We start from the raw sequence: 12,633 nt of genomic DNA, 5'->3' as shown, positions 1-12,633 counted from the left end.
TTACAAAATGGCGACTAATCTTACGTTTTATGTAGCATATGTAATATGAAACAAAATAACTATTTTCTGAAATAATATTATTTATTAGTAAATACCCTGTTTCAATAAAAGAACAATGTCTTCAGCTACATCATGAATTCTAAAATGTAAGAATAGTTTTTGTTGTCATTATATATAGCATTTAATCACAACAATTAGTGGCCATTTCAATCATCTCTTTCGATGGTTCCACTTCATGGCACTTCAGCTTTCAATTCAGTTTGATCTTAAAGGACAACGACGTCACTTTTTTGTTCCTTAACTGACATTAGAAAAACGTTTTATAGCATCTAAAATACCCAAAACACGCAGTATGATATTTTTATTCAAATGCAAAACACCAATAAAATTGACTTAAAGTGTCCAAAATCTGCAAAAAAATTGACCTGCGAATTGGGCATTTTCAGAAAGTCCCGCCCCCAGTTTGTGGCGTCACGCGAAGACGTCTTGCATTGCTTGAGAATCAAAATAATGGCTTCAGATTCGGAGAATATGCCTTCTTGTTACACCTCCAGTTATGAATATGATTCAAATAGTTCTGAAGAGGAAAGCATACATGTTTGCAATTGATTAAAGAATTTATTCCATGTCATTTTGAGGCAACATTGGGGACAAACGATCACCAGAAAAGAGTCAAAGTCAGCTTTATTGTCAAATATGCTAATACGTCTGTGTAAGCTCTCAGTCGTACAGGATGGGGGGGCAGGGGACCCCTCCCTGTGGCCCCACTGAGAGTAGGGACCTATCATAGCTGTGTCCGGCGCCACCATGTCTGGACATTAGGGATATATTTCTTGATTCTGCACTATGTACAGTCTTGTTTATAGAACGGTTTTTGCACATCTACATTTGCACAGTATACAGTTGACATTTCTATTTTGTTATGCTTAGAATATCTTGTTTTCTATCCTTTCACTCCCACCCCAACCCCATCCCTCTTCAATTGCTGCTGTGGACTGCAAATTTCCCCATTGCGGGACGAATAAAGGTATTCTGATTCTGATTCTGATTCTGATTCTGATATATAAATGGGGCCGATACGACCAGTCAGACTTTAGTTCGCTGACGAAGCCTCTTGGATAGGAGGCGAAACGTCCGAAACCTTCACTTTTGTACAGATGACGGCTGAAGAAACCTTCTCATCAAATATGCTAATATGCATGACATACAGCACAGATGAAATTAATGTCCTCTCGGACCCAGCGTGCAAGGCACTAATAACGTGGCTAAAAAGACATACAATTGACAACAGACAATACATGTAATTTCTGAATGTAAAGTGAGGTAGTGTCGGAGGTAAAGTGAGGTAGTGACGTATGTAAAGAGAGGTAGTGACGTATGTAAAGTGAGGTAGTGACGTATATAAAGCGACGTAATGTAGTAATGCAAAAACAAACAAGAAAGGGTTGAAGTGGTTGAAGTGAGGTCTTGCAGAAAAAAAAATGAGAAAGAACAAAACATAGAGTTCAGGATGATAGTACAGCGTGTAGCGTGTCCTCAGAGTTGAGAGAGGCACAAAATGGCGACCTCCTGTGGCCACCTCCGTTTCCACAGGCTGATAAATTCCTTATATTGAGCTTGGACACCCTCTTCTGGCGGCTTTTGGGTGCAACACAAGGATTTCAGACCAAACAATACAGTAAAATACATTGACATGATGGAAGGGCTGCTACAATGTGTCAAAATACGCTCAGTAGAAGTCATTTGAAGCCATTTTACAAATTATGGACACAACTTGTCCGGAGACGTCGGTTGTCCTTTAAGATAGTTTGTGAGTGTGTCTACTCCCATTGATTTACTCTATCCATCCATCCATTTTCCGTCCCGCTTATTCCTCATTCGTGTCGCGGAGGGTGCTGGAGCCTATCCCAGCCGTCTTCGGGCACTCGGCGGGGGACACCCTAAATTGGTTGCCAGCCAATCGCAGGCCACACAAAGACAAACAATAGTCACTCTCACACTCACACCTAGGGACAATTTGGAGTGTTCAATCTGCCTGCCATGAATCTTTTTGGAATGTGTGAGGAACGCAGTGGACCCGGACAAAACCCACGCGGGCCGGGCATGTGGGCCGGGCATGCGGGCCGGGCACGCGAACCGGCGACCTCTGTACTGTTCCAATGGGCCGTCTTTCCTATAATAAGTATAATTTTTTATGATGTGTGAAAATGCAAGTTCACTGTCTGAAAATCTGGCTTCACCTGTACCTTTCAGATTTTTTTTTTCCAGAATCACAGTTCACAGGTACGTAAGCTTGGGTAAAATACAGTCCATCATTAACAATAATTTTGTACACAAAATTAAATAGCTCAATTGATAAAGTTAATTTACCGATGCAATCTTCAAGCCAGGAAACATTTATTTTGTTAATTCTGAGAATGATCAGCAACATTTGCAAGCAAGTTGTGTTCGGCAAAAAAATGGCAGAACAATATTTTGCTTTCGTCACAGAATCCGATGAGTATGTGGCAAAAATTGTTCATTGATAGGCTAGTTGCTTTTCACGCTAATTGCAACGCGAGATTCTTGCGATCAAACGGGTACTCACCAATTCGGAGAATTGTCTCGTTGCTGTAACGATTACAAAAACATCACGGAAAACATACACATTTTTAATGTATGCCATACGCGTTTAAAAATCTCCGCTCACTGGTACAAATTATGCCAAAACCATACAATTTGACAGGTATCGATACCATCAACACTCAACAGCTAATAATGTAGATATTTTTCAGCAAATGTAATGCCATAGAGAAATGCAGACTCTCTTGAAGCTTTTCACTAAGTACTGGCAATGAGGATTTCTACTGAAAAAAATCATTAATATTTTACTGTTGTAGGCCCAGTTTTATAGAGCAAAATAACGCCTCATCTGCACTCAACCCAGCTGGGTAGCACTGACACCGTACAATCTTTGTGATCATACAATACAATTCAAAACTGAATAAACACAGTTGTTCTGAATTTTTTGACTCATTGTATTCATATTTGTTTTCAATGTGCAAGGCGGCTTACAGCTAGCATGCGGAATGATTGCATTGAATCTAAAATGCATTCATGACCTTATACACCAGCAATCTTTCTTAATCCGTTATTTTGCAGCGGTGTTCGCGCCATGGACATCTGTAGCTCATAAAGATCTTTACATTTTCGTGTATCACATGTGTGCTCAACTTAGGAACTGTGAGTCTGAGTGTCATGATTGCCCTTACAACTGTAATGTTACATTGATGTATAAGGGAGAGTTAAGAAAAACAAACAAATAAATAATCAAAAAACTGTTGTTTTTTTTTCTTTCAAAAATTTCTCCAGTATTAATAATTTTTATTTGACATAGCTTTTGATAAACTATGTGTTATTTTGACATTACATGCTTGGATGTTTTATAGATGAAAATATATTAAAAAAATATTTTCAAAGGGCATGAGAAAATAGGGAAATTATTAGGCCCCAAAACCCCTGTGAACCTAATGAGGAACACGCGGTAAGGAAAATGGATGGATGAATGGAAATTTAATGTGAATTTGTAAAAATGTTGTGTTATGTCAATGACATAGTGACAAAAAAGCATGATTTAACCGTAATAATATAAGTATGAGTCACTGCTACGAGATTAAGGAATTATATCACAGATTAGGCTGCCATTTGTGTTATTTCCATGAACGGAATTAACCTCCCGTAATCCACATCTGACATTATCACCAGATGGATATGAATAGAATGAAATTGCATTTGCATACGAAACTACGAAATCACCCGACTACTCACATTCAAATTTCACAAGGAATGTTTTTACATTTCTGGCTGAGACAAAAATATTAAACATGGTAAAATGTAGAAAGGTTATATAGTCCTTTCAGAACAAATATGTGAAATACAGCGTCACAATGTACTGTATGTCTTGAGTGTGTTAGTGGTGTTGCATCAAGTGGGCTGAACAGAGGGCTTAACGACTACATAAAATAAACAAATATGTAAAGAAGGTGCAGGTGAGGAAGATGAAAACCCAACGGCAGAAGTGAGGACAAAATGGTGCAAATTGAAAAAGGAAGATTTTTGCATGACTTTTAGGAAGGAGTGAAGACAAGCACTGGGTGGGCAAGAGGTCCTTCCAGATGACTGGCAAACTACAGCGAACATAATCAGAAAGACAGGTAGGAAAGTACATGGTGGATTAACTGGAAGAAAGGTAGATACGGAGACATGGTGGTGGAATGGGGAGGTGCAGGAGTGTATACAAAGAAAGAGGTGAGCAAAGAAGAAGTGGGACTCGGAGAGGACGGAAGAGATCAGACAGTAGTACAAGGAGATGCAGCACACGGTTAAAGTAAAGGTGGCAAAGGCCAAACAAGAGGCCTATGATTACTTGTATCCTCGGATGGACAGCAACGAAGGCTAGACTGAGCTTTACAGGCTGGCGAGACAGAGAAACAATGATGGAAAGAACCTGCAGCAGGTTAGGGTGATGAAGGATAGAGATGGCAATGTATTAACAGATGCCAGTAGTGTGATGGCAAGATGGAAGGAATACTTTGAAGAATTGATGAATGGGGAAAATGAGAAGGAATAAAGAGTAGAAGACGTGACTGTTGTGGACTAAGACGTAGAAAACATTAGCAAGGACAAAGTGAGGAGGGCGCTGAAGAGGATGAAGTGGGAAAATGCACTCGGCCTGATGGTTTACCAATCGAGGTATGGAAGTGTCTTGGAGAAGTGGCAGTGGTGTTTCTGATTGGGTTGTTCAACAAGATCTTCAATGGTGAGCAGATGCCTGAAGAATGGAGACAAAGTGTACTGGTCCCCATTTTTAAGAACTGGGGAGATGTGCAGAGTTTTAGTAACTACAGAGGAACAAATTTGATGAGCCATGCAATGAAAGTGTGGGAAAGAGTACTTGAAGCTAGATTAAGAGCAGAAGTACACATTTGTCAGCAGCAGGCTGGCTTCTTGCCAAAAAAGAGTACGACAGATGCAGTGTTTGCTTTAAGAATGCTGATAGAGAAGTACAGAGAAGGCCAGAAGGAATTGCATTGTGTCTTTGTAGATCTGGAGAAAGCGTATAACAGGGTGCGCAGAGAAGAGCGATGGTATTACATGAGGAAGTCTGGAGTGACAGAAAAGTATGTCAGAGCGGCGCAAGACATGTATCATGACTGTAAGACAGTTGTGAGGCGTGCTGACGAAGGAATTCAAGGTGGAGGTGGGACTCCACCAAGGGTCAGCTCTGAGCCCCTTCTTATTCGCTATGGTGATGGACACGCTGACAGACAATGTTAGACAACAATCTCCTTGGACCATGATGTTTGCAGATTGTCGATATTGCGATCTGTAGCGAGAGCAGGGAACAGGTGGGGGAGAAACTACAGAGGTGGAGGTATGCACTGGAATGGAGAGGATGAAGATCAGTCACAGCCAAACAGAATGTGTGTGAATGAGAGGGATCCGAGTGCAATAGTGATGCTACAGGGAGATTTGATAAAGAAGGTGGAGTATTTTAAATACTCTGAGTCAACTGTACAGAGCAATGGAGAGTAAGGAAAAGAGGTGAAGAAGCGTGTGGAGACAGGCTAGAATGGCTGGTTGAAAATTTTGGTGTGATGTCTGATAGAAGGGTTTCAGCTAGGATGAAAGGAAATGTGTATAAAACAGTGGTGAGAGTAGCCATGATGTTTGGACTGGGGACAGTGAAACTGAAGAAGAGATGAAGATGTTGAGGTTTTCTTTGGGAGTGACCAGTTTGGATAGGATCAGGAATGAATATATCAGAGGGACAACTCATAATAGAGGCTTTGGAGAGAAAGTCACAGGTGCCAGACTGAGATGGTTTGGACGTGTCCAGAGGAGAGAGACTCACTATATCAGGAAAAGGATGCAGAGCCTTGAACTGCCAGCAAGGAGACCGAAAGGAAGACCAAAGAGGAGGCTTATGGATGTTGTCAAAGAGGACAGGAAGGTAGCCGTTGTCAGAGAAGAGGATGCACAAACCCGGGAGATGGAGGACACTGATTTGCTGTGGTGACTCCTGAAGGGAAAAGCTGAAAGGAAAAGAAGATGACGTGCACGATCCACCATGACATCCCTGATCGCTCATGCATATTAGCATATTTCACAATAATGCTAACTTTGACTTTGACTCTGACTTCAGGCGGGGCTCTCCAACTCTCACTGAAGATTTTCACAAGCGAATATGAAGTGGTTGGGATGAGAATCAGCACCTCTAAATCTGAGACAGTTGTCAGTCAGAAAAGGGTTGAGTGCCCTCTCCTGATCGGGGAGTGATCTTGCCTCAGTGGAAGAGCTTAGGTATCTCTGAGTGTTGTTCACGAAGAAGGGTAGGAGGGAGCGAGAGATCAACAGGCAAAATCGGTATGGCGTCTTCTGTGATGCGTACTTTGTACCGATCTGTCGTGGTGACGAAGGAGCTGAGCCAAAAGGCGAAGCTCTCAATTTACCGTTCGATCCACGTCCCAACCCTGGTCACGTGCTATGGGCTTCCTCCTTCGGCTGTCCGGGCTCTCGCTTGGAGATAAGGTGAGAAGCTCAGTCATCCGGGACTGGCTCAGAATCTAACTGCTTCTCCTCCACATTGAGCGGAACCAGATGAGGATGCCTCATGGACGCCTCCTTGGTGCGGTGTTCCTGGCATGCCCCACTGGCAGAAGATGTTGGAGATGACTCAGCTGGCCCGGGAACGCCTCGCAATCTGCCATGAAGAACTGGAAGAAGTGGCTGGGGAGATGGAAATCTGGTTTTCCCTACTGAACTGCTGTCCTCGCGACCTGAACCCAGATAAGCGGCCGAAGATGGCTGGATCAATGGATGGAGGTTATAAATCAGATTAACTGTAAAAAAGATTTGAAAGGATATGCATGAGTATCACTACTTTCAAAATTAATTGGTTTTGCAAAAAAAAATCTTAACTAGAAAATGTAAGCAGAGATATATTTGACATGTGCATACTAATTTGTTTCAAGTCCCCCCTGCCCTCCCCAAAAGCTAGGACGTAAATATGTTCTTAACCATCAAAATACATAAACGTATGTGGAAAATACAGGTTACTTACATTTTTGCATAAAGGCGGTTGTGCATCGTTTGAAAAAAAGTAAATAAAACGATGGTCATTTAACATTTAATTGTGCTTTAAATCATCATTTTCTATCCTCTTTCGTCCTGTGTTCCCTCTCAGAAGTGTTTTGCCTGGTGCTTTGGTACAAATGGATATAAGGGCGCTTGCTTTCTGGCTTTTAACAATCCTTGCTATTACACACATTTTACACTCGCGATAGAACACCAAAAATCAAAGCTTTCTGAGCATCAAATCACCAATACAGTAATTGGAATATTAATTTAATTATTTTTGGGAGAATGATAACTCATTGCTATTTTAAAATCATATACCCATCACTGTTTGTTGGTAAGACATGATTAGTGACAAAACCTTTTTTGTGTACTGTATTTACAGGACGAGTTCTACACTACGTCTTCTGCAGTCCACCTTCCAGTCCTTTTTTCATCTTCTTCCTCTCTGCCTACATTTCTTCCTGTCAACTCAGCTGTTACACAGCATGCCTCAATGTTTGCCAGCAACAACAGTGGAAGCATTATGGAAGTGAATGAGCGACGTCCATACTGCTCGCTCAGTAAGTCCCACAAGGACAAGGAGGCAGCATACCTTGGTGAGACAGTTGATATCTCTTAATTAATTTGTTCCATTCATTAATGCATTCCCGAATGGATGCCTGGGTGCTTGCAAAGTATTCTTTAAATATGTCAGTCCTTTGTTGCTCCTGTGTTACTACTGTATGAAACAAACACTACTTCAGTGACTGAATACCAACATCATCCCATGTGTTCGACATTTTTCTTCCACTTGTGTCATTTGAATTCACCAGGAGACAATGAAAAGTGTGCCATTGGCCACCAAGAAGTGCGTGTCCCAACTCAGAAGTCTTACACTTCCAGTGAGACAGTCAAGGTCCTTAACCAACAACAGGACAATACTAGGTGAGAAATCAAATTACGCTCATACGTAGTCACACGAGGCCTTACTACTACATAGTAGTGACTTGCATTGGCATGGTTGTACTCACATTCTTTCAAGAACAAGTTACGTCTCGATAATGTACAATGTGCTGGGCAGTAGCAGTTCAGAGCACGCTCTACCAGGATGCTAATAGTGACTAAAACATTTGTGATTACCCATTATTACATGACTACATTGGATGTTCGCATATGTCGTGTTATTATTAGAGAGTAGATTAGAGGGACCGTAGTTTGATTTTTTTTTAAGTGCTATCATAATCCGGCCCGGTAGTCGAGTGGTTAGTACGCCGGCTTCACAGTGCAGAGGTCTCCCTGTGTGGAGTTTGCATATTCTCCCCGAGCCCACGTCCAAAAACATGCATGGCAGGGAGAACCCTTCAAATTGCCCCCTAGTTGTTAGTGTGAGAGTGAAAAGTTGTTCACTCTCACGCCCTGCGATTGGCTGGCAACCAATTCAGGGTATCCCCCGCTAAATGCATGAAGACGGTTGGTATAGGCTCCAGCACCGCCCCGCGACCCTAATGAGGAATAAACAGTACAGATAATGGATCGATGGATGGATGGATGGAAGGAAGATGTTTGTGTTGTCATAGCTGTCAGCAATATGCAGAACATTTCGACATGTCCGGCTTGAGTGAACGCTGCCGTGGATGATGCCGCATCTGGTTGCCGCGTCTGACTGCCGCGTGTCACCTCTCGTCACCGTTCGGGGCGCGCCCCGCCCCTCCTGTCACCTTCTCCGCTGCTCCCTGGAGACGGCCCCTCCCATCATCACTCACCTGGGTTCCCACAGCTGTTTGTCATTCCTTTCATTGTGCCTTCTGACTATATTTGCCGATCGCACATTACCGTCTCCGTCGGAATATTGAGAAAGCTACCCTCGCGACTTCCCTACTGTCAGGTCTGCATTTTTCCGTTGATCCTCACTCATCTCCTCCAGTTGTTATTTTTTGGCATATGTGTCTCAGCAAAGACTTTCTGTTCCGGAGTTCTGTCTCACCGTGTATTTTTGGATCCAACCTCCCCGCTTTCCATCGTCGCTTGCGTCCAGCCCTCAAGCCTCAAGCGATGTTACACCGCGTCTGGCTGCCAGATTAAAACAAGGGATACACTGTGTTGTTACAGTAGTTTACATTATACTGTCAATTCTCAATGGTTATTTTAATTTTTACCATTTTAGGAGAGACCTGCTCAAAATGATTGTGTCCAATTCAGAATAAATCCAATTAAAGATGTGAGTTGGGCGTGTCAGTGTCCCTCCTCTGCAAGACTAATAAAGGCTAATCCAATCCAAACGTGTTTGCCATTAAAAAAAAATGTTGCGTCACTTTGAGAGCTTTGAAAGGCGCTTAAAAGGAAATGTATTATTATTATTATTATTATTATTATTATTATTATTATTATTAATTGCATAAATAGTGAAGATGAAACACCACATGTATTTAAAGCGCCATACTAGACGTTCAAGGTATGCACAAGTGACGAAATACATCATGGATGAGTTGAAAGTCATAATTTCCCAGCCCTAACAACATGAACACTGTGTAGTAGTGGCTCGGTTGTCATCTGGCAGCCACAGCTGGAAGGGAGTGTGTTTCCCATCTTCGCCTGAATTCTATAACAGATTGTGTCGACACATTCAGGAGCATGGTCCTGTTTTTGTTTTGATTCATTATAAAAGAACAATTCAATTAATAAGATTTGTCTTTTACGAAGAGATTTAAGTATGATAGCTAAACTACTGAATGAGTCCGAACTATGGACAAATGGGTGCCAGAGAGTCACTGCTTGCAGCAAAAGTCAAAGTCAGCTTTATTGTCAAATATGCTAATATGCATGACATACAGCACAGATAAAACTAATATCCTCTTGGACCCAGCGTGCAAGGCACTTATAACGTGGCAAAAAAAGACATACAATTGACAACAGACAATACATGTAATTTCTCAATGGAAAGTGAGGTAGTGTCGTATATAAAGTGAGGTAGTGACATATGTAAAGTGAGGTAGTGACGTATGTAAAGTGAGGTAGTGTCATATATAAAGTGACGTAATTGTCACGGTTTGCAAGGTGGTGATGGCGGGTGCGGATCCCGAAAAGCAGGCAGGAGGGAGCAGGAGGTTGTGTTTGATAAATTGTATTAGAATAAAGTCAGCAGGAACAAAATCTAAAACATCAAAATCTTCTGAACAGAAAAAACAACGTATCAAAAGAAAACCAAGATTAAAAGTCCACCAAGATTAAACAAACACATGTACTGCACACATGCATACAATTGCATACAACAGCATACAATGTGTTCAACAGCATACAAGGACATTTAACAATTACCCGACCCCGAATGGTCGTGCCGGGGGTCCTTTTGAGTGTCACTGATTGGAAACGACCAGCACCTGTGCAGGTGGGGCTGACAGCGCCCCCCGTTGGTCGCCAACCAGATCATGATAGTAATGTAGTAATGCAAAAACAAACGACAAAAAAGGGTTGAAGTGAGGTCTTGCAGAAAAAAACGAGAAAGTACAAAAAATAGAGTTCAGGATGATAGTACCGCGTGTAGCGTGTACTCAGAGTGCGATGAGTGTGGCAGTGGGAAGGGGCAGGGGGCAGGGCTGGGAGGGAGTTGAGTCTCCAGACTGCCTAGTGGCAGAAACTGTCCTTGAGCCTGCTGGTCTTGGCTCGGAGACTCCGCAGTCTCCTACCCAATCGCAGCAGGCTGAAGAGGCTGTGGGAGGGGTGGGTGGGATCGTGAACGATTCTGATGGCTCTGCGGGTGAGGCGGGTGTTGTAAATGTCCTGAAGGGGGAGAAGAGAGACACCGATGATCTTCTCAGATGTCCTCACGATGTGTTGCAGAGTCTTACGGCAGGCAGGTTGGGCCGATATGCAAACTGGAAAGGGTCATGGTTGGGAGAGGGCAGCCTTGATGTGGTTCATAACTAGCTGCTCAAAGCACTTCATGAGGATGGGAGTGAGTGCGACCGGGCGGTAGTCGTTGTGGCAGGTGGGGGATGACTTCTTTGGGACCGGGATGATGGTGGTGGCTTTGAGGCACGTGGGCACAATAGCCTGGTTCAGAGAGGTGTTGAAGATTTCTGTGAAGACATCTGTGAGCTCCTCAGTGCAGTCTCTCAGGACACATCCAGGAATGCCGTCGGGACCCGGGGCTTTGCGTGCGTTGGGCCCTCTGAGAGATCGCCTCATGCTGTCCTGGGACAGTGTCAGCACCTGGTCGCCGAGAGGTAGTGGGGTCTTCTGTGCTGAAGTGCTGTTATCTGCCTCGAAGCGGGCGAAGAAGTCATTCAGCTGGTTCAGCAGAATGGTGGAGTTCTCGCAGGTCTGTGCAGAGGGCTTGTAGTCTGTGATGGTCTGTATCCCACGCCGCAGGTTCCTGGTGTCTCTGCTGTCTCTGAAGTGGTTGGCGATCCTCCTGGAGTGCTGTCTCTTGGCCATCCTCATGCTGCGTTACAGGTTGGCCCTGGCTATCCTCAGGCCCAGCTCATCGCCAGCTTTGTAGGCAGCGTTCCGAGCCCTAAGGAGCCTGTGGACTTCACCCGTCAGCCATGGCTTCTGGTTGGCCCGGATGGTGACATATCTGGTGATAGTCATCCATGCACTTCCTCGTGTAGGAGGTAACAGAGTCTGTGTACCCTTGGAGGTCTATAGTGTTGTCGTAGGTGGCCGCTTGTCTGAACATGTTCCAGTCGGTGTTGGAGAAGCAGTCTTTGAGTGCCTCTGACGAGCCGTCCGGCCACACCCTTATCTGCTTCTTGACTGGTTTGACGACTTTGACAAGTGGCATGTATGCGGGCATTAACATTATAGTGGAGTTGTCCGAAGCTTCTAGGTGGGGCAGGGGGTAGGCTTTGTAGGCTCCTTTGTGTGTGGTGAAAACATTGTCCAGAATTTTATTACCTCTAGTCGGAAAGTTAATGTGTCCATGGAGTTGTGGTTGGCATGGTTGAAATCGCCAGCCAGGATAAGGAAAGCATCTGGGTGGGCTGTCTGTTGCTCCCTGATGTGCTGGTAGAGTTCATTCAATGCCGCGCTCCTGTTGTTAATTGAGCTCGGGGGGATGTAAACTCCTACCAGCAGTATGGCATTAAATTCCTTCAGGAGGTAAAATGGCCGACATTTTATTACCATACGCTCAATCAGTGGTGAGCAGTGTTTGTATACCACAAGAGTGTTGCGGCACCGGGCATCTCTGATGTAAACACAGAGTCCCTCGCCGCGAGTCTTCCCGCCCTCACTCGAGTGCTCTGTCTGCCCGGAAGCTAGTTAGCTGGGCTTGCTGGATGGCACCGTCCGGTATGCTGTCGTTCAGCCATGTTTCCACAAACACAAGGGCACAACACTCACCCACGGTATTGGAAGTTGAGTGGAGAAGTCTTATGTAGTCCATTTTATTGTCCAGCGAGCATAGTTTAGCCAGCGTGATGGTAGGAATGGTCGGCCGGTGGGGGCGAGCCGCGAGCCTACTGCGGATACCTCCACGCTTCCCCCTCTTCTGTTTCCTCACACAGCGCTTGTGGTGCCTCCACTCTCGGTTGG

General features: G+C 44.0%; 1 protein-coding gene across 2 annotated transcripts in view; it reads left to right on the top strand.

The window, feature by feature from the left end:
- LOC148892059 (teneurin-3-like) overlaps window positions 1–12,633 on the top strand; it is a 54,821-nt gene that overhangs the window by 30,439 nt on the left and 11,749 nt on the right. For both annotated transcript variants that reach the window (XM_089006883.1, XM_089006881.1), the window contains exons 2-3: window positions 7,502–7,715; window positions 7,932–8,043. In XM_089006883.1, the coding sequence (XP_088863009.1) occupies window positions 7,613–7,715; window positions 7,932–8,043 (215 nt within the window). In that variant the 5' untranslated portion in view covers window positions 7,502–7,612. The remainder of the gene's footprint in view (window positions 1–7,501; window positions 7,716–7,931; window positions 8,044–12,633) is intronic.

Source organism: Hippocampus bargibanti, linkage group LG10 (genome assembly GCF_051943395.1).
Source record: "Hippocampus bargibanti isolate YZ-2025 linkage group LG10, ASM5194339v1, whole genome shotgun sequence".
Taxonomy (NCBI): Eukaryota; Metazoa; Chordata; class Actinopteri; order Syngnathiformes; family Syngnathidae; genus Hippocampus; species Hippocampus bargibanti.
Note: the sequence above shows the minus strand (reverse complement) of the source record. Positions and strands in the feature narration are given on the sequence as shown.